Genomic DNA, 19,881 nt, shown 5'->3' with positions numbered 1-19,881 from the left:
CTCAGCTGTGTCTGGTACTTTCTGTTTGCCTTAAAGAGGAGAAAAATTGCTCAACCACAGCACCTTTCCCTGTCTGGAACTGATTAATGTCCTGCCTGGTTGGAGCGTCAGCCGTGGCTCTGGTGCCGTGGCTCTGGTGCCGTGGGTCTGATGCAGTGGGTCTGGTGCCGTGGGTCTGGTGCGTGTGGGACGGAGACGCCGTTTTTCTGTTGTTTGCTTCATTCTGACTTTTGTTTCTGTCTCTCAATCCTCCCCACCAAGCCCGTTGCCAGGATCCCCGTTACTTGGTTACATCCCGCTTCCCAGGGCCCATCCGGCTGGATCCGACGAGATCTATTCTCTATTTTCCTCCCCAGCCGCACGAATGAAGCCAGAGCACAGAAACAATTTGGTTTTGTTAGACAAGAGGATCAGGACGTTGTTTTTTAAAGATACTGATGCAAACGAGCTCCTCCCAGCTCCCTCAGCCTTTCCTCACACGGGAGATGCTCCACTCCCTTCAGCATCTTGGTGGCTGCGCTGGACTCTCTGCAGCAGTTCCCTGTCCTGCTGGAACTGAGGGGCCACAACTGGACACAAGATTCCAGGTGTGGTCTCCCCAGGGCAGAGCAGAGGGGCAGGAGAACCTCTCTGACCTACTGACCACCCCCTTCTAACCCACCCCAGGCACCATTGGCTTCCTGGCCACAAGGGCCCAGTGCTGGCTCAGCCCACAGCACCTGGGATTCCGAACTGGTCTCCCATCCAAGTACTAACCGGCCCCGACCCTGCTTAGCTTCTGAGATCAGACGAGATCAGGCATTCTCAGGGTGGTATGGCTGTATATATATTTTATGTAAATATAGATATAGATATAGATATAGATATATAGATATGTATTCCCAAAGTATATCCTAATAGTATCTGAACTAAACCTTTTTTTCAAGGGCAGAGCAGAGGGGCAGGAGAACCTCTCTGACCACCCCCCTCTAACCCACCCCAGGTCCCATTGGCTTCCTGGCCACAAGGGCCCAGTGCTGGCTCATGGTCACCCTGCTGTCCCCAGGACCCCCAGCTCCCTTTTCACTGCTCCCCAACTGATACTGGAACCTGGGGTTGTTCCCGCCCAGATTCAAGACTCTACACTTGCCCTTGTTATATTACACTAAATTTCTCCCCACCCAGCTCTCCATCCTGCCCGGGTCCTGCCGGAGCGTGCGCGGTGCTGAGTGTTCGCAGGGCGCGTTATCTCTGCTGAGCGCAGCACAAACCTGCCGGACCCTGGAATGTACCCGATTCTGTTTGCAGCGTGTCGGGAGATAGACCCGAGCTGATGTGCCTAAGGCGGGGTCTGAGTCAGCGGGTAGAGCCAGGCCCAGCCTAACATCCTCATTTCCTTCTCTTGGTGGTTTATCCACTGATTCTAAAGCAGCTTCAGTGTTTACACAAGGATGTATCTTCTTTATTTACTTATTTTAGGTTGTGATTGCTTTATTTTGTATTTCAAAGCTTTAGCAAAATATGCTTTTAAGGCAGTGACTGAACACACTTGAATTTTACATCCTGATCTCAGCCACCAAATCAAGGTCAAAAAAGAGATTTCCCATTTTTTGGTCAGTGTTGTTCCCCGTTCGCCTGTTTCGGGTGAGCGGACGCTTGGCCACCCGTTCCCGCGGGAATCTCTCCTGAGGATGCAGGAGCTCAGAGTTTCCCGACCACTGACCGGAGCTGGTTGGGCTCTCAGGGCACAATGAAAACCTTTGGCAAAGCATTTCTGAGACCTCCTAACCAAGAGGATTAGAGCTTTCTTTTTAAGAAAAGTAATTATTCGAATAAATAGATCCTTTCCAAACTTCTAGACCCCCTGGCAAGGATCTTAAACTGTTGTACGCAAATGACCGTGAACTCTTTTGCAGCCCGACAGGGGGTACCCGGCAGAATTAAACCCGCAGGAGAATTGAATTGACTTAACCAACCGGTAATTACCCCCAAACAGCTCCCTTCCATTCCTCCCTAATTGCTGGAGCTTGCTGGCTCAGGCACACGCCCTGGGGCAACCGGCTTTAAAAAAACACCCCAAAACCACCAAGGATCTTAAAATCCTTTTAAAGCTTCAGTAACTTGTGTTGTGTAGCTGAGCCAGGTGAGCACAAGCTTTGTTCTGGAGATGGGGGCTCCAGTACAATCCGCTGACTCAGGGGAGGCTGAGGTTGGATTTAGGAACAGTTTCTTCCCCAAAGGGCTGTGGGGCATTGGAACAGGCTGCCCAGGGCAGTGCTGGAGTCACCAGCCCTGGAGGGCTGGACAGACGGACATGAGGTTCTCAGGACACAGGGCAGGGACAGGGGTGGGGAACGGGTGGACTTGATGGTCTTGAGGGGCTTTTCCACCCAAAATGATTCTGTGATTCTCTGCTGCTTCTCTTTGTCCTCGGGGTCTGGGCCGGACGAACCCACCGGGCTGGTGAAGCGCCCAAAGGCCGGACAAGCTGCGGATTGTCCCCAGCCAACCCTGTTATTTGCTCCGAGATTACTCACCTGAGCACTCAGCTTTGCCTTCCTGTGTAGCTTTCTCACAGCACCCTTGAACTACAGTCAACACCTTGATAACCAGGGCACTGTGAGTCCCAAAATAATTACTGAGCGGTCGCCTGTTTCCCATGACGGGTGTTTCTGGAAACAGGGCGTTCGGGTTCAGCTCTTGGGTTCCTCTCTCGAGGAAATCTTGTCTTCGCCACCCTGTTGCCGATGAAGGTTGTCACGAGCCTGGCTGTGAATCAGTCAGCGCCGAGAAACCCTCCCAGTCACGTTTCCTTGAAGAACGAGCACTGCTGGGCTCAAACCGGGACAACAAGTGGGACCTCAAGGCTTCTTGGATGACACTTGTGGGGTGAAAGGACTTGAGATGCTGCAGCCGCTTTGGCACTGCCCGGTGTCACCCGTTTTGGGCACTCAGCGTTGGCATCCCGGTGCACAGGGGTTGAGCCCGTGGCCGTGCGGGTGGTGGCCGGTCACCCCGTTTGGCAGGGACAGAAGACGCCAGTGACAGCCTGAGCCGGCTGCTGCGTGGGCAGGAGCGCTGCAAACAGGCTGGGAAAAGTGCTGAGGCTGCAGTAGCGCGGGCCAAGCCGCGGAGCAGATGGGGCATCGCGTGCTGCTCCATGTCACCCAGCGGGTCCCTGCCCGGCTTCATGACCCCCGGCCGGCTCAGCCCCTCCAGCCCCTGCTCCGCACGCAGGGGCCGCAGCGCTGCCCGGTCCTGCCAGTGTCCTGGCACAGCCCTCGGTGTGTCCTGATGGGATATTTTTATATTAAATATTTGGTGTCGTCTCCGGCCGGTCTCTCCAGCTGGACCAGCGCCCGACGCACACCCACAGCCCTGGGGTCCCCAGGTCCCTCTCAGCCTGTCCCCCCACTTTCTGGGGGCAAAAAGGGGGGAAGAGGGGCAGCACTCCCCTCTGCTTTGCTTGCCCTGTGTTGCCTTCACTCCTGCAAAGCAAGGGGCAGCTTTTCCTCTCCGGGCTGACGTGTTTATCCAGAGCAAAGCCGCAGCTCGTGGCCTCAGGTGGCCCCAGCACTGGCCAGGGACTGGCAGCATTTTGGCTCTTGCCCCACGTGTGAGCAGCTCCAGGGCCCCCGCGGGGTGAGATGCTGCCAAAGGAGCAAACGATGGAGCTGGACCTGGGTGACAGGGGCTGAAACAGCGTCTCTGACCCCGGGCAGTGTGGGAGCAGGTTCCCCCAAAGCAGGAACAACCTGGATCAGATAAAATCAAATCATTCCTCTCAAATGATATCAGTGTTACCGCAGAGGCAAACACCTCGGGCGGCTTGAGCCAGGCGAGCAGGAGGCGACGTCCTCGCTCCAAACACTGCCCAGACCCACACCCTCCCTGTGCAAAACACCCCTAAAATAGCACGGGTGTCTGCAGGCTGCGCTGCACCGGGAACGGGACAAGGACGAGGTGCAGCCGACCTGGGGACACTTGAAACTGGCTCTGCGCTGTGTCCCTGCAGAGGCTGGTGCGGCTGCAGCATGCCGTGCCGTGCCGTGCCATGCCATGCCGTGCCGTGCCATGCCAGCCGCTGGCTGTGCTGCCGGCACCGCGCTGCCGAGGCGCTGACACGTCCGCTCCATTGGCAGGAGCTGCGGCCGGAGCTGGAGGAGGCTGTTGCCAGGCAAAACCCGAGTTGTTTGTGCAGCGGCTCTTGTTTGCTGGACTTTGCCATGTGCAGCCTGTCGAGCAGCACCAGATTGTTATCGGCACTGCTGTCTGGGGCTGCCCGGGGCTGCGGGAGGGGGTTTTCCCTTCCTTCGCCTTGTTTTATTGGTGTTTGTTACTCAAACGGCCGGAGCTGGTGCGGGGCCGGGCGCCTTGTAGGGGATGGGTGGGGAAAGCTCTTGGGGTTGCTCAAACTCTGCAAAGCTTTAGGGAGCTTTGGGGTGCAGTGGGGTGGCGGGGGGGGGACACAGCGATGGCTCGAGGCCACACGCAGCCATGGGACACGCTCTGTGCACAGGCTGAGAGCAGCTGAGCAATTTTGACAAATACCACTCCCTGCAAACACGCAGGCTTCTCGCGTGCCTTTTCCATCAGCTTTCTCTTTTTTCCCTTTGGCCCCAGGAGACTTTTTCCATGGGTCCCTGCGTCAGGTGCTGCAACAGGAGCTGGGGCGTTAGGAAAAGTTCGGTTATTAGAAAAAGGCTGGATATTAGGAAAGGTTCTTCACCCAGAGGTGCTGGACACTGAACAGGCTCCCAGGGAGGGGTCACAGCCCCAACCTGACAGTGCTCGAGAAGAGACTGGACACCGTCCTCAGCCACACGGAGTGAGCTGTGGGGTGTCCTGTGCAGGGACAGCAGTTGGACTTTGATCCTGTGGGTCCCTCCGGCTCAGGACACTCTGTGATCCTGTGGTTCCTCTCGGAGCAGAGAGGACGCAGACGGGAGCCCCAGACCCCCCCGCTCCCTGCCCGTGTCCAGGGGCTCAGCCGCCGCGGTCCCGCTGCAGTTCGCACCGTTCACACCCGCCGCCCTCACACCGGAGCGACGCCGCGGCGAACTACAACCCCCAGCATCCCCGCGCCGCGGCTCCCTATTGGCTAACAGCTACTACTTGGCCACTCCTCCGCGCTGCCATTGGTGGAGACTGGGGGCGGGGCTGCCGCCCGCCCCGCCCCTCCCGCCGCCGCGCTATGAAAGCGGAGCGGGCGGGGGTCGCGGGACGTTCCGGAGCCGGGGGGTGACCGGGGGTGACCGGGAGCCCCCGCCCCGCCCGGGGGGGCCGCTCACAGCCCGGGGGTCCCGAGGCCCCGCTCCCCGCGCTGCCATGCTGCTGGCCGGCTCGCCGTGCCCGCCCGCGGGGCTGGAGGAGTACCGGGGCTGCGGGGCTCGGCGGGGCGCCGAGGTAAGGGCTCGGCTCGGGGCTCGCCTGCCCGGTTCGCTTCGCCTCCCCCTCCCCGTGCATCCCCCGCCGCCGTGCAGCCCACCCGGGGGTCGCTCAGGGAGGGGCTGCTGGTGTCCCCCCACCCTGGGACCGCTGTCCCCGTCCCCAGCCCGCGGCCAGGTCCCCTCGGCCGGCTGCAGGGAGGGGTGAAACCGGGACGTGTGGGGCCGGGCTCCGAAAATAACCCTGGTGCTTATTTGCAGCGAGCCTAAAACTAAGGGTACTGGGTTGTGGGAGCAGGCTGGGGTGCTGGGATCCCACCCAGGGGTCCTGGGGTGGCCCTGTCCTGGCACGGGGACGTTGGGGTGGCTGGATGGGGAGATCTTGGGGTCCCCTGATCCCTCCAGGAGCTGCAATGTGTGTGGGAGCCGGGCAGAGGTCCTGCCCGCAGGAATGGGCTGGGGAGCAAAGGGAAACTGAGGCAGGAGCTGGCGGTGGGACATGCCCGCTGGGGTAGGTGGCTGTGGAGCTGGCAGGAGATCAAGGGGCTCCGTCCAGTTGTTTGGCTTGTTCCTGGGCTGCCTGTGGTTCTGTCTGATGTCCCATTAACCCAAAGGTCTGGGAAAACCTCTTGCATTGTCCAGGGTTTTTGCATTTGGAGTCGAGTGTGCAAAACGAGCCTGAAATGTCTGTGGAGCTTTGCAGGGCCCTCCGGGGCCATTGAACCCACCTGCAGCTTCAGTGCAGCAACCTGCCGAGTTCCCTGAGATGCTGGGAATTGCCTCTGGTTTTAAGATTTATTTTCCCATCTGAAAAAAACCCAAACATTTGCAGTTTTTCCTCTTGCTCCACATTCCCCTTCCCCAGGACACGGGGTCTCTCTGCCTCCCCAAACAGCCGTTCACAGGGTAGCCGCAGGGACAGCTACTCCTGACGGGCTGGAAACTGGGACAGCGGGCGGGAAGGAGCCTGGACAGTGGTGCTGCTGGGGAGCTCTGGCACTCGTGAGCCGAAACCTGGAGTCGGTGCTTGGAGCAGGCTGGGGGCTGGACGCGGTGGCGGGGGTGCCTCCAGCGTCAAGCAGGTACCGCAGGGACTCCAGGCGAGTGGAAGCACCTTGGCAGGGCAGGGCTGGCAGCTCCGCTCTTCTCCGTGATGCGTTTTTGGGTCCTCGGGACGAGGCCGGGTGGGATTTGGGGCGCCCTGGCGCTGGAGAGCGGTGGCAGCCAGGTTGGGCTCTGGGGGAGCGGGCTGGCTGGGGTTGCGGTGGGGCGGCCCGTGCCGAGGAGTCACTCCCATGTGGGGTCCGTGCGTCAGCGGGGCCGAGCCCTCGCGCGGCTCTCGCCCGGTACGGCCCAGGCACAGCCTCCTGACAGGTTTTAGCAGGAGCTGGGTTATGAGGTGGCTTCATGGTGTTTGTTTAACCTCGCCTTATTGGGAGTGATTTTCCAACACCTGACTAAGCACTGGCAGCAGTGCTGGCGGGGGCTCGCTGCTCAGCGCACCCGTCCTCCTGTTCCCAGGGCATTAACTCCTTCCCTCGGCAGCTCCATCGATACCCTGGCGCCAGGGAGCGGGTGGCGTGGTGGTGCGGGTCAGAGCATCGCCTCCGTGCCTCAGTTTCCCCATCAGCGGGAGGTGAGACATCCCCGGTGACGGTGCAGCCAGGGTTAACTGCAGCGCCCTGAGGATTGCTCAATGCAGTAAAACATACTGAGCCTCTGCGTAGTGATGATTAAAATGCACCTTTCAAGGTCACCCTGAGCTGTCACCAACAAGCGGTGGGGCTGGCCGGGCTCCCCGGCTCCTCCTCGCTGTCACAGCCACCAGTCCTGCCCTGTCCCCCGTGGACCTGCCTTCCTGGTGTCTCTCCATTGCTGTCCCCTCCCAGGGAACCTCTTGAAGCACTGAAAAAGCTCTTTCTCCCCAAACCGTGAGTCAGTGCAGAGCCAGCTCAGCACCGGGAGCAGCGATGGCATCAGCCTGTTCCCGCTGTCACCCCGGTCCGGCTTCCGTGGTGACTCAGGGCAGGAGCATCCCGCGCATGTGGCAGTTGGGCGCTGGTGGCTTTGCTGGGGTGGCAGCAGCCCAGCGCTGGCGGGAGCGCTGTGACCCACTGCCCAACACGAGGGGAGCGTGTGGCCATCGCGACAGCTGCTGCCGTGTCACTTCGTGCCACCCTACACCCCTGTGCCGCTCGGGAGAGGGTGCCAGGGCGTACCCGCTGCTGTGACAGTGGTTTGGAGGCAGCGGCAGGAGAAGCACCTGCTGTCACCTGGGCTGTGCCTGGCCCTGGCTCTTGGGTATCTCCCGGTGACGGCCCCGGGCTCATCCCTTCACAGGGCGCTGCAGAAAAGACCCGGGGGAAGCGGCTCCCTGCCCGTCGCTCCACGCTGCAAAGCGGGACGTGCGGTCCTGCCATCGGCATCCCCGGCTGTGTGTGTCCGGGTACCCTTCTCCCGCCGCCACCGGCCCCCGGTGACATGTCCCGTCTCCTGCAGGTGACTCCATCGCTGTCACCTCTCCTGCCTGGCTGTGGGGGTGCTGGGATGATGCTGAGCTCAGGGTGGGAAACAGAGATTTCCCATTGAGCTTCCCCGTCATTAATGGGCTGGAAGGTGTTTGTCTGACTGCGCTGTTGGGTTTTTTGAAGGCTTCTCTGTTTCGGAACGCGCTGCTGGGTGCCGTGCTTGCTTTTCTGTCTGTGCCGTGGGATGGGATGCGGGGGGTCTGTGCGCTGCCTCCCCGGGAGCCCCCGCCAGCCCTGGGGGAAGGGGATGTGGGGGGGAATTGCCCCGGGGCACGGGGCTGGTGATCTGGGGAGAGCACCTGCCTGACTGGGTGGTGCCAGGAACGGGGGGTCAGTGCCTTTGTCCCCTGTGCTCGGGGATGGGTCCCAGCCTTGTGGTGCCACCCTGGCTCTTGTTAGTGAGGGCACCTGGGGGGTTTCTGCAGAAATGGGGGGAGGAGGCGGGTGCTTCCCCCCGAGCATCTCCTGCGCTGGTACCGCCGGCCCCTGCACCGGGGACAGCGATGCTGCGGGCGCACGTCTGCCAAATGCCCCTTCTCAGCCCTGGTGTCACGCAAGCGCCTTGTCCCCCTGTATTGGGGGGACCACACACCAGCCCCCTTCCCCCTCACCTCCTTTCCAGAGCACTTGAAACCTTTTCCATCCTCTTTTCTCCCAGCCTCACGCTGGCTTCTGTGTTCTCTGTGGGTGTTTTGGGAGGGGTTATTGGATTATTTTAGCTCTCGGGGTTGGGTGCTGTGTCCCCCCGTTGGCACCCATGGGTGCTGCTGTGATGCAGGTGGAGAAGTTTCCCCTGCACGGCTGCAACCTTGGGAGCTGGTGGGACGCTGCAGCGCAAAATTGGGATGGGGGAGGATTCGGTCTCTGCTGTGTCCCTGGGTTTCAGCTCCTTGGCTGGCTGGGGGGTCCCCATGGGCACAGAGACCCTTGCAGCAGGAGGGCTGGGGGGTCCTGGCCCCATTATGCTCCTGTTTGCATCATCCCCCATGTGCACCCTACCCGGAGAAAAATATCTGCTTGGAGAAAATATAGCATGGAAACTATTCCCTGGGAGGGGGGAGATGGGGCATGGGGGGTCAAAGATGAGCTAAACCTTGTGTTTGGAGTGCAGAGAGCAGCAGCTGCCCTGTAAGCGGGTGACTCGTTTCTGTTCTAATTACATTAACGGGTCTGAAGAGGGGAGGGGGAAAAATAACTGGTGATGTGTATTGGCATTTCGTGCCCCGGGGGGGTTATCGGGTGCTGTGTTTATGCCGGTGGCTGCGAACTGCAGCGCCTGGACTGGGGCCCAGGCTGGAGCCATCCTGCCCCTTGGCCCCCGGGTCCCCCCGCGCTCCCTTTCCCCCGTGTTGTCCCGAGGAGCTTGTAAACTGAGACCTGGGAGCGAGGGGGTGTCTCTGCTCTCCTGGCATGCGATGGCACGGCTCCGGTGTCCTGGCACGGCTCCGGTGTCCTGGCACGGTCCCCATGTGTCACACACGCCTCCCGGGGGTGCGGAGCAACACCCCCGCCCGATTTCATCAGGCGCTGCCCGGCCTGACGCAAGGGCGATGGCCGCGTGTCCCCATGGCTGCTGCGTCACCCCTTCCGGTGCCACCGCGCTCATCCCACCGGTGACACTCGGTGGCTCCTGCTCCCAGGCTAAAGCTGCTGCTTTTCCCCCCGTAGGATCAAGGGGTGAAGGTCCCGTGGCAGCTGGGGAGGGGGCCCAGCGCCTTCATCCCCCTGGAAGAGGTAAGAGCCATGGGGATGGTTTGGGGTGGGTGTGTCCCTCCCTACCAGGGGGGTCCCCAACACCCCCTGCCCTGGTTGGGGACAGGGGGCTGGTAAGGAGGGATCCCCACACCTCAGTTACCACTGCCCAGCTCGGGGGGGATGCTGGGGAAGGGGTTGGGATGGGGAAGGGTCACCCACTCGGGGTACCCCTGTGGCAGCAGGGGGTGGGGGTGTCTTGTTTTAGAGGGTGGGGGAGCAGTTGTGTTATTTCCACCCCGGTGTGTTCCTGCCCCCGATCACTGCCCTGCCCATGCCTCAGTTTCCCCACTCACACAGCGCGGGTGTCTTCTCCCTGTGCTGCAAAGGGGCTGCACCCCCTGTCCTGCTCCACCCCCCCGCCCTCCAAAAGCCGTGACCAGAAATCCCCAGGGCTCACCAGCCCTATCTTGGCACCCGCTGCCGCTGTCCCAGATGGTTCCCCCTTTGACGGAGATAGCACCGGGTTTCGTCACCACGCTGGAGGTGGAGATGCTGGGGGGGCTGAGCCCCATCTCCTCCCAGCTCCACACCAGAGCCCAAACAAACAACCCGACCTGCGGGCTGAGCTGTGCGGGGTCCGACATGGAGCCCTCCGGTCACCCGCTGTCCCCCGGCGCCGGGAGGGGGGACACGGGCAGCGCGGGTCGGAGGTGTCCGTACCGGGCGGGGAGGCGGATGGGCAGCACCAACAGGGTGAGCATGCGGTGGGCACTCCTGGGTCCTGCTGATGGGGTGGAGGTCTCCCTGTATTTTAGGGGGGCTGTTACAGAATGGGGGGGCAGCAGCACCCAGCCCGTCACCCCCTTCCTCTCCCCAGATCCTGCAGGAAGGTGCGCAGAGCAGCCGGCACCAGCTCCTGGTCGAAGCCTTCGTGTCGGCGGGGAGGGTGGACAACATCACCATGGTCATGGGGCTGCACCCCCAGTATCTCAGCAGCTTCTGGAAGACCCAGTACCTGCTGCTGCGCATGGACGGGCCCCTGCCCTACCACAAGCGCCACTACATTGCCATCATGGTGAGGACGGGGGGGTCCTGGGGGCGGGGGTCCCAGGAGGGTATATATGGTCCCAGTGTGGTTGTTGGGGTTCTTTGTTTTATTTCCTGGAGGCAGGAAGGTATTTGGGGCCCCCTCTGGAGTCCCTTTGCGTTGGTGCCCACCCAGGGTATACCAGCGTCCCCCCCGCTTCCATGGCAGCTGGGGACCTGAACTGATAATGGGGTGGGAGGTGGGCAGAGCGCCCTGTCTGGGCTCATCTCCCCAAGGGGGATGTGGGGGGCTCCTGCCTTGGCTCCTCCAAGGGCTCGTTGTGGGGGTCCCTGGCGGGTGCTGGGGGGTGACCGCCCGGCTCTCCCGCAGGCAGCGGCCCGGCACCAGTGCACCTACCTGGTGGGTTTGCACATGGAGGAGTTCCTGCAGGTGGGGGGCAACCCGGCCTGGCTGCAGGGGCTGCACTGTGCCCCCCAAAAACTCAGGAACCTCAACGAGATCAACAAGCTGCTGGCGCACCGGCCCTGGCTCATCACCAAGGAGCACATCGAGGTGAGAGCAGATGCTGCTGCTGCAGGGTGTGTGTACCCCCCCAAATACACTCTGGTTTTGGGGGCTTGACCCCAGCGGCCACATCCCTGCTTGCACAACCCCCCAGATTTAACCCTTTCAGAGAGTTTCTGAGCTGGAGGGCAGGGGCTGTGCTGCCCTGAGGGATGGGGAAGGGGTGGCTTGTCCCCCTGTGGCAGATGCACTCAACCCCCTCACCCTGTGGCAAGCAGGACCCTAAATCACCAATTGGTGACACCCCCCTGGCTGAGACTGTCCTGGTGACAGCTGGTTTATTGGGGAGGCACATCCCAGATGCCCCCCTGCCCTTGGCTTAGCCTGGCTGTGATGGGGGGTGCAGCACAGCGAACTGGGAGGCTGGTGGGTCTCTCCAACCCCCCCGTGCCTTACAGGCGCTGCTGAAGACGGGGGAGCACAGCTGGTCGCTGGCGGAGCTGGTGCAGGCGCTGGTGCTCCTCACCCACTACCACTCGCTCGCCTCCTTCGTCTTCGGCTGCGGCATCAACCCCGAGGAGGAGCAGGATGGGGGGCACGGCTGCCGGCCCCCCTCACCCCACAGCGACAGCAGCTCTGCTTCTGATGACAGCACGGGGGGCTCCCGGGTAAGGGGGGACCCTAGGGGGCTGGAGCGAGTTGAGAGGAGGGAACGGAGCTGGTAAGGGGCTGGAGCACAAGGGTGATGGAGACTGAGGGACCTGGGGGTTCAGCTGGAGAACAGGAGCTGAGGGGAGACCTTCTGATCTCTGAACTGCCCGAAAGGAGCTTGGAGCCAGGGGGGTCGGGCTCTGCTCCCCAGGAACAAGCGCCAGGAGCAGAGGAAACGGCCTCAAGTTGCGCCAGGGGAGGTTGAGGTTGGATTTAGGAACAATTTCTTCCCCAAAGGGCTGTGGGGCATTGGAACAGGCTGCCCAGGGCAGTGCTGGAGTCACCAGCCATGGAGGGCTGGACAGACGGACATGAGGTTCTCAGGACACGGGGCAGGGACAGGGGTGGGGGATGGTTGGACTCGATGGTCTTGGGGTCTTTTCCACCCAAAATGATTCCATGATTCTATGATCCCCTGTGCAGTCGCATCCTCCGCAGGGCATCCCCCTCCTCACAGTCCCCGCCATGAGGCAGGGGAGCGGCTGCGCTCTGGGCAGGACACCCCCAGAGGCAGATCCACTCTTCATAGCACCCCTGGGGCTGCTCTGGGCTTGCGGCCCCTCTGTTGACTCTGCCCTCTGCTCGGCCAGGGCAGGGACGGGCTGCGGGAGGTGGAGGTGCTGATGGAGAGGATGAAGCTGCTGCAGGAGAGCCAGCTGGAGGAGGAGGGCGTCACGCAGGAGGAGATGGCGACGCGCTTCGAACTGGAGAAGACGGAGAGTTTGCTGGTTGCTCCCTCGGGTGAGGAGGTGCAGGGGGGCAGCTGGCTGGGTTGGGGTCCCCGCGGGCTGGGGGTATCACAGGGGAGGGAGGGAGGAGCAGGATGGGGCCCCCAGCTGCAGGGCTGCTGCTCTGGTGTCACACAGCACTCGTTGCCTCGTAGACCTGTCGGATCACTCCCTGCACTCCAACGTCCTCTGCTTTGTGGAGGACCCCGAGTTTGGCTACAAGGACTTCACGCGGAGGGGCGAGCAGGCGCCCCCCACTTTCCGGGCACAGGTGGGTGCTCGTGGTCCCGCGCCAGCCGGAGGGGACAGGGTGATGGGCTGGGTGACAGGTCCTGCTTGTGTCAGTGCGGGGACAGCAGGGGTGTCCCCAGCGTTGTGGGCAGCACGGGTGCAGACAGCAAAGGGCTGGGAGTAGCAGCATGACTGGTCACTAATGGTTTTGGGGGTCAGCGTTCTGGGGGAGACCCCAGCTTACATCCCTGGATTTGAAGGGACCCCACATTTCCCCATCAAGCCCCTACCCCAGCATCCTTTCTGCGGCAGGATTACACATGGGAGGACCACGGCTACTCACTGATCAACCGCCTGTACCCCGACGTGGGGCAGCTCCTGGATGAGAAGTTCCAGGTGGTTTACAACCTGACGTACAACACCATCGCCATGCACTGCGGCGTGGACACGTCCATGCTGCGCAGGGCCATCTGGAACTACGTCCACTGTGTCTTTGGCATTCGGTAGGTCCCCAAGGTCCCCAGGCCATGGCTGGAGCCTGTTGTGTGCCCTGCGTAGAGCCTGTGAGGGTCCAGCCCCGGGTCCTCAGCACAGGACACACATGGAGCTGCTGGAGAGGGGCCAGAGGAGCCCCAGGAATGACCCGAGGCTGGAACAGCTCTGCTGGGGACAGGCTGAGAGTTGGGGTGTGCAGCTGGAGAGGAGAAGCTCCAGGGAGACCTTAGTGCGGCCTTTCCGGGCTTAAAAGGGGACGATAAGAAAGATGGGACAGACTTTTGAGCAGGGGCTGTTGCGATAGGACAAGTGGTGATGGTTTAAACTAAAGGAGGGAGATTCAGGCTGGACATGAGAAGGAATTGTTGCCCTGAGGGTGGTGAGAGCCTGGCCCAGGTTGGCCAGAGAGATGGTGGATGAACCATCCCTGGAGACATCCCAGGCCAGGCTGGACGGGGTCTGAGCACCCTGAGCTGGTGCAGATGTCCCTGTCATGGCAGGGGGGCACTGGGGGAGCTAGGGAGGTCACTTCAACCCAAACTGTTCTGCGATTCTAAGACTTGGTCTTGGTGATGCTGTTGCTGCTGCTTAGTCTAAGGCAAGGCGATGCTGTTCGGGGGCTCAGAGTCAGTCCAGAAAGCCCTTGGGGTGTGTCAATGGGGGGGTTACATGCGGAGTAACACATCATCCTCTCTCCCCCAGCTATGATGACTATGACTATGGGGAGGTGAACCAGCTCCTGGAGCGCAGCTTGAAGATCTACATCAAGACGGTGGCCTGCTACCCGGAGAAGACAACCAAGCGCACGTACACGCAGTTCTGGAGACACTTCAAGCACTCGGAAAAGGTGCTGCCCCATCCCTGCCCATCCTGGCAGGCTGGGGGTGGTGCTGAGCCCCCACGCCCTGACCGCGCTCTCTCTTGCAGGTGCACGTCAACCTGCTCCTGCTGGAGGCTCGGATGCAGGCGGCTCTGCTCTACGCCCTGAGAGCCGTCACCCGCTACATGACCTGACCGGCCTCGCTCCCTCCTCCTCCTCATCCCCCAGCTTTGGGGCGAGAAGCCAGGAGGGAGCTGGGACCCTAAAGACTTTGCTGGAATATTGTCTCCCCCCAAAAAGGGGCCTGGAGCTGTGGAAGGAAAGGAGGGGTTCCCCTGCCCCCCGCCTAGGAGAGGGGACAACTGAGATGCCACCAGTGCCAGGAACCCCCTGAGATCTGGGGGTGCTCAACTGCTCTGTGCCTTTTTTGGGGTGAGGCTGCACGAAGCCAAACCGGGGGTGCTGCCTTTGCCGTGGTGTCACCTCTGTGTCACCTGCTGCCACCAGGACTGTCCTTGCGGGTATCGTGGGCTTTACCTCAGCTTCTTGGAGTCTTGTTGTGCTGGAAGACTTGCAGTGCTGGGGGGGATGCTGCCCTGGGACCCCGACCCCAGATCTCTGCCTCGCACCCTGGGAAGGCCCCGCGGGGAGTGAGAAGGATCCAGCCCTGGTGACACTCGTCTCCGAGCTGGGTCCCCCCACACTAGTGTCCCTGTGGCTGGGGGACAGACTGTGGCTCCTCCAGGGTGTCCCAGCTGCGTGCGGTGCCTGCTGAGACACGGGGATGTCCCCACTGTGCCTGGGGGTGCTCGCAGCTGCTCCCCATGGGTCCTGGTGCAGCCAGACCCCAACCCAGCCCTGGGGGGCTGCGGGAGGGTTAAACCAGCCCCATCCTGTGACTGGAGCTGGGAAGTGCCTGCTGGGAGGTGACAGTGTGGGACGTGGGTGGCCGTGGCGTTACCCAGATGCGCCGGAGCATCTCCCAGCAGCGCGGGTCGCCGGGGGTGTCGGTTTGGGAGACCCCCCCCTCCCGGCTCTGCTGGAGCGCGGGGCCGCGTCCGGCAGCGTCACCCGCTGCTTGGCCACTCCGGGTTTGTCAGGTTTGTCGCTGCTGAACCGTAGCTCCAGTTAAATTATTTCCCTTATTTTTTTGGGGGGTGTATTTACTCCTGACCGGGTGTGGAAATGCCACTGTGACTTTGCTACAGATCGTGTTTGAAATAAATAAAATTGTTCTTTTTTTAATTTATTTGCTTTCTTTTTTCCCGGCGCCTGTGCAGGGCAGCGCTGCTGAGCGAGCGCCCGCGAGCTGCGGCTTCCCTTTGCTCTTGCTCAGCCCCAGGGACTCATCCTGCACATGCAAAATTTGGGATGGGGGTCTCACAGCTCTCGGGTGGGTGGGAGCACCCTGCGTTGTTCAAGGGGGAAAAAGGGGGGGAGCCCGTGCGCTCCCCATTTGTATGAGGGGGTGCGCTCAGCTCCAGTGCGCCCTCCTTGCAGCAACCTCTCTGTGGTGTAGCCAGGATTTGGGGCACCGGTTCTCACCCCAAGGTGGGTGTCCTGTGGGACGCCCTGTTGCTGTGGCGGGGGTGGACGTGGCACTGTGGGCGCCGCAGCCCTGTGACCTGGAGCCCAGCGCGTATCGAGGTGCAGCAGGAGCCCCTGGGAGGCGCTGATAAGAGCCCCATGGGGGGACCAGCCCCATCCCCGCAGAGCGAGGTGCATCCCGGCTGTGTCCCCAGGGAGCCAGATCCAGGGAGCCCCTGCAGAGTGGGGTGCATCCCCACTGTGTCCCCAGGGAGCGCTGATGCCAACCCAGTGCCCAACCTCCAGCCCCGGCTTATGTTTAAACCCCTCACTCGGGGAGCTGCAAAGTGTGAAGGCTCTTAAAAGTGTGACTTTAATCCTTTTTTCCCCCTGTGGTCTTGCAAAGCTTGGTCTTAGCAGCAAGTCTTGGTTTGCGCTCCAAGTTTTCCTCCCCAGATTTATTTCAAATCCACAAAGGATTAACCGTGGGCACCCAGCGGTTCCTGTGCTGCTCCCCCCAGCAGCAGCAGCGCCCAGGAAGGACCGGTCCTTGCTTTATTTTTCTCTCATTTTTCCACTACAGCTTCAAACAGCTCGTGGGTGAGTTGGCACTGTGGGTCTCCTTTAACTCATTGCCTGGGTCATTGTGCCGTTTTAATCCCCTTCCCTTTTTCAGATGGTCACAATTATAAACGAATCAATTCCTCACCCTGTGTTTAACCAAGGTCTGCAATTTATAAGCACGTCTATAATTTATCCGCAGCTTTCATTGTCCATCTCGCAGGGCAATAGGCATGTTAATAATCTCCCTACCTGCAGCTGATAGTTATGATCCCAATGTATGCATTTTGTTTGCATTACAATTGCCCTCAGTTTAAAAACATAATGTTAGTGGTGTTTAAAAAATGCAGTAATGCAATAGGAAAATAATAATAATAATGATTGTGGGCTGTGCTAAATGAGCCTTTAAGGCTGACAAAGTCCAAAGTAGATAAATTCAGGCTGGAAACAAAGCAGCTCCTCAAGGATCTATATTCTCTCCACCTGCTGCACAATGATGACATAATACTTTAATTCATATCTAATGTTTTCAAATTGGGTTTATCTTTTTGAAACACCCTGCAGAAGCAGCAACACCCCTGTGACGGTGTCTGCCCCATGGTGACCTGGTGGCACTGGGCACGGTGTGGGTTACACAGGGAACTGGGGCTGGCGCCGGGATGGACCGTGCCTGGGGATATTTTGGGCTCCATGGGCAGGACACATTCTGTCCCCGTGAGCTAAGACAGTGACCAGAGGCCGGTCCCTTCCCTCCCACCCTGTGAAACCCTCACTGGGGACACTGGAATGCCCTGGGACTGTGCAGCTGGAGTGCCGCACTGTGACCTGTGCGGAAGGGACAGGCAAGGGAGGAGGAGGCTGAGGGACCTGGGGGTTCAGCTGGAGAACAGGAGCTGAGGGGAGACCTTCTGATCTCTGAACTGCCTGAAAGGAGCTTGGAGCCAGGGGGGTCGGGCTCTGCTCCCCAGGAACAAGCGCCAGGAGCAGAGGAAACGGCCTCAAGTTGCGCCAGGGGAGGGTGAGGTTGGATTTAGGAACAATTTCTTCCCCAAAGGGCTGTGGGGCATTGGAACAGGCTGCCCAGGGCAGTGCTGGAGTCACCAGCCCTGGAGGGCTGGACAGACGGACATGAGGTTCTCAGGACATGGGGCAGGGACAGGGCTGGGGAGTGGTTGGACACGATATTGAAGGTCTTTTCCAACCGAAGTGATTCCGTGATTCTATGCTCGGGCAATAGAGGGGAACAAACCAGCTCCACGGGCGCCGCTCTCCCCTCAACCCTCCATTTCCTTGCCCGGCAATAGATTTGCAGCCCTAACAGCCCCCGGGACGTTCCCACGGTCGCGCCGGGGGGGCCGGGGCTGCCGCTCCTCCCGCGTTCCCGGGGGGGCCGGGGCTGCCACTCCTCCCGCGTTCCCGGGGGGGCCGGGGCTGCCGCTCCTCCCGCGTTCCCGGGGGGGCCGGGGCTGCCACTCCTCCCGCGTTCCCGGGGCGGCAGCGCCGCTCGCTGGGGACCCGCAGCAGCGCTGGTACGGAGGTTTGGTGACGTTTGAGCTCTGACATATATATATATATATGTACATAAATAAATATATTATCTTGTTTTGCTTAAGGACGTTAAATAGTTCCTGACCCCCAGGGCACCACCTGACCCCAAAGCCTTACCACACGCCCCTCCAGCACCCCTAAACCCCTATGACCCCTGTCACCCCCTGACCTCAAAGCCTCACTGCAACCCCCACAGCACCCTATCACCCCCACTCCAAATTCCCATGGCCCCCCCCCAGCTCCCCCCGCCAGCGTCCCCCCAAATTCCCCGATCCCACTTCACGTCCCTCCCGCTGCCCCCATACGCAGCGAGGGGGCGTGGCCCGCCATAAGGGGCGTGGCCCGCCATAAGGGGGCGTGACCCGTCATAAAGGGGCGTGGCCTATCCCGAGGGAGGCGTGGTCTCGCCGGGCGGACTACATGTCCCGGCATGCTCCGCGTGGCTCTTCCCCCCGAGGTTTCCGGCGGGCCGGCCCGGGAGCGGCGGAGGGCGCCGGTGTCCGCGGGCAGGCGGTGAGCGCGGCCGGCCGGGGAGCACCGCCGGGGGGCGGCCGGGCCCGGCCCGGCTCCTGTGCCGGGCGGCAGCGCTGCGTGGCGCGGGCGGTGTGTGAGCGGGGGGCGGCGGGGGGCGAGAGGGGCCTGTGTGGGTGCCGGGGCCTGTGTGGGTGCCGGGGTGTGAGGAGAGCGCCGGGGGGTGTGAGGGGAGCGCCGGGGGGTGAGGGCAGCGGGGGCCGGGCCCGGCGGTCACTCCGGGCCGTGCTCTGCCCGCCGGGCACCCCGGAGCTCCGCGGGGCCGGGCTGGGGAAGCTCCTCCGGGACCCGGCTCACGGCCCCAGCTGCCCCAGGAGCGGCTGTGGAAGGCGGGCCGGGCGGGCCGTGCGCTGCCGCCGGGGGCTCGGGCCGCGGCGCAGAGTAAAACCCGCTTTTCATCCCGTTTGCCGTCCTGTTGGTGTCTGTGCGAGCGCTTTCACCTTTAAGTTCTTTCCGAGGCAGCCCCTTTGGTATTTCTTTGTTTGATCTGTTCTGTCTTCGTCTTGGCTGAAATTCGAAACGTCGCTGCTGTGCTTTCTCCTCTAATTGTTCCTTCCCTGTGTTTGTGTGCAGATGAATTATTTACCTCTCTTGCACTGGGGTGTGTTTGTCCAGGTGCAGGTGGGTGAGGGCTTGGTGCCCCTCTCTGGGGCTGGAGGAGCTGAATAAATAAAGTGAATGAGGTGAGAAGGTGCTTAATCGAGGCTGAAAATAAGTAAAAAGCTCCTCTTAAACCTTAGAAAGTTGAAATGCTGCTTCCACAAGCCTAGAAAGAGAAGTGAGGATGCTTGTGATTGCATCTCTCTGTAAAGAAACCTTGGCTTGTACAGGAGTGAGTTTTAAACTTGAAAACTGAACATCAGCAGGTCCTGGGCAGACTCAGGTTTGCTCCCAGTGGAAGGAGAATGATGAAGTTTGTCGTGGTCCATTCTTGGTGGGTAAAGGGAGGGTTCAGCTGAATTAGCTTGATGTTAGTGCTGTGTAAGTTCTACTGGAGTGGAATTATAGTCCTCTGCCTATCATTTCATTATAAATGTCTGTTACTCCTCAAACCTACTGTTTAAATTAATCAAAATTATTTTTAAGAGTAGACAAGACCTAAGATTGTAATTTTACATAGTTTAAATTCCTTCTCTAATGACAGTGCAAAAAAAGGGGTAACTAAAGCCCAAATGGAGCCATTTCGGAGGGAATGCATTGGCACACAGCTACGCCAATTTAAATTAATACCTTGGACGACGCTGATGGCAACAAACCCCTTTTCCCATTCAGAGGAGGTTTAAACTTGTTCTTCCCAGCAGCGCTGGAAATGACTGCTCTGGTTTGTCCCAAATTAGCGCAGTTTAAAGTGTGTCAGCTTGTACTTTCACAGGGCTGGGTTTGTTATCGGGTAATATCTCAAAGGGTGTTTGTGTAAGGAACGTTTTCCTTCTGGGCTACCGAGAAATGAGCCGTATGTGAGGCACAGAGCATCCTCGAGTCCTGGGAGATGAGGGGAATCCTTCTGGGAATATGGTTGAGGCTGCCACAAAACAAGGGGAATGTGATTGCGTCCTTGTTTTCATGCCGCTGGATCAGTAATCTGTGA

The 19,881-nt window shown here is 60.5% G+C and overlaps 2 protein-coding genes across 4 annotated transcripts in view; both read left to right on the top strand.

Moving 5' to 3' along the window:
• The first annotated feature begins 5,198 nt into the window (after positions 1 to 5,198).
• On the top strand, positions 5,199 to 15,371 carry SESN2 (sestrin 2). 2 transcript variants are annotated; one of them, XM_080357374.1, is made up of 11 exons: positions 5,199 to 5,385; positions 9,563 to 9,628; positions 10,082 to 10,342; positions 10,467 to 10,664; positions 11,007 to 11,189; positions 11,600 to 11,809; positions 12,443 to 12,593; positions 12,736 to 12,851; positions 13,124 to 13,314; positions 14,009 to 14,153; positions 14,234 to 15,371. In XM_080357374.1, the coding sequence occupies exons 1-11, from the start codon at positions 5,308 to 5,310 to the stop codon at positions 14,318 to 14,320; spliced, it is 1,686 nt and encodes a 561-aa protein (XP_080213500.1). In that variant the 5' UTR covers positions 5,199 to 5,307; the 3' UTR covers positions 14,321 to 15,371. The 2 variants fall into 2 exon arrangements, with proteins under 2 accessions (XP_080213500.1, XP_080213501.1); XM_080357375.1 differs by lacking the exon at positions 10,082 to 10,342 and having other exon boundaries at positions 5,200 to 5,385.
• Positions 15,372 to 18,230: 2,859 nt separating this feature from the next.
• The window catches only part of PHACTR4 (phosphatase and actin regulator 4), a 67,552-nt gene continuing 65,901 nt past the window's right edge, over positions 18,231 to 19,881 (top strand). For both annotated transcript variants that reach the window (XM_080357615.1, XM_080357617.1), the window contains exon 1: positions 18,231 to 18,275. The gene's annotated coding sequence lies outside the window, so the exon portion shown is untranslated. The remainder of the gene's footprint in view (positions 18,276 to 19,881) is intronic.

This window comes from Nesoenas mayeri (assembly GCF_963082525.1).
Source record: "Nesoenas mayeri genome assembly, chromosome: 21".
Lineage (NCBI taxonomy): Eukaryota > Metazoa > Chordata > Aves > Columbiformes > Columbidae > Nesoenas > Nesoenas mayeri.
Note: the sequence above shows the minus strand (reverse complement) of the source record. Positions and strands in the feature narration are given on the sequence as shown.

Coding starts and splice junctions, on each gene's coding strand:
- SESN2 (XM_080357374.1), top strand. CDS start 5,308: ATGCTGCTGGCCGGCTCGCCGTGCCCGCCCGCGGGGCTGGAGGAGTAC. Junction 11,810..12,442: donor ACAGCACGGGGGGCTCCCGG/GTAAGGGGGGAC, acceptor CTGCTCGGCCAG/GGCAGGGACGGGCTGCGGGA. Junction 14,154..14,233: donor ACTTCAAGCACTCGGAAAAG/GTGCTGCCCCAT, acceptor TCTCTCTTGCAG/GTGCACGTCAACCTGCTCCT.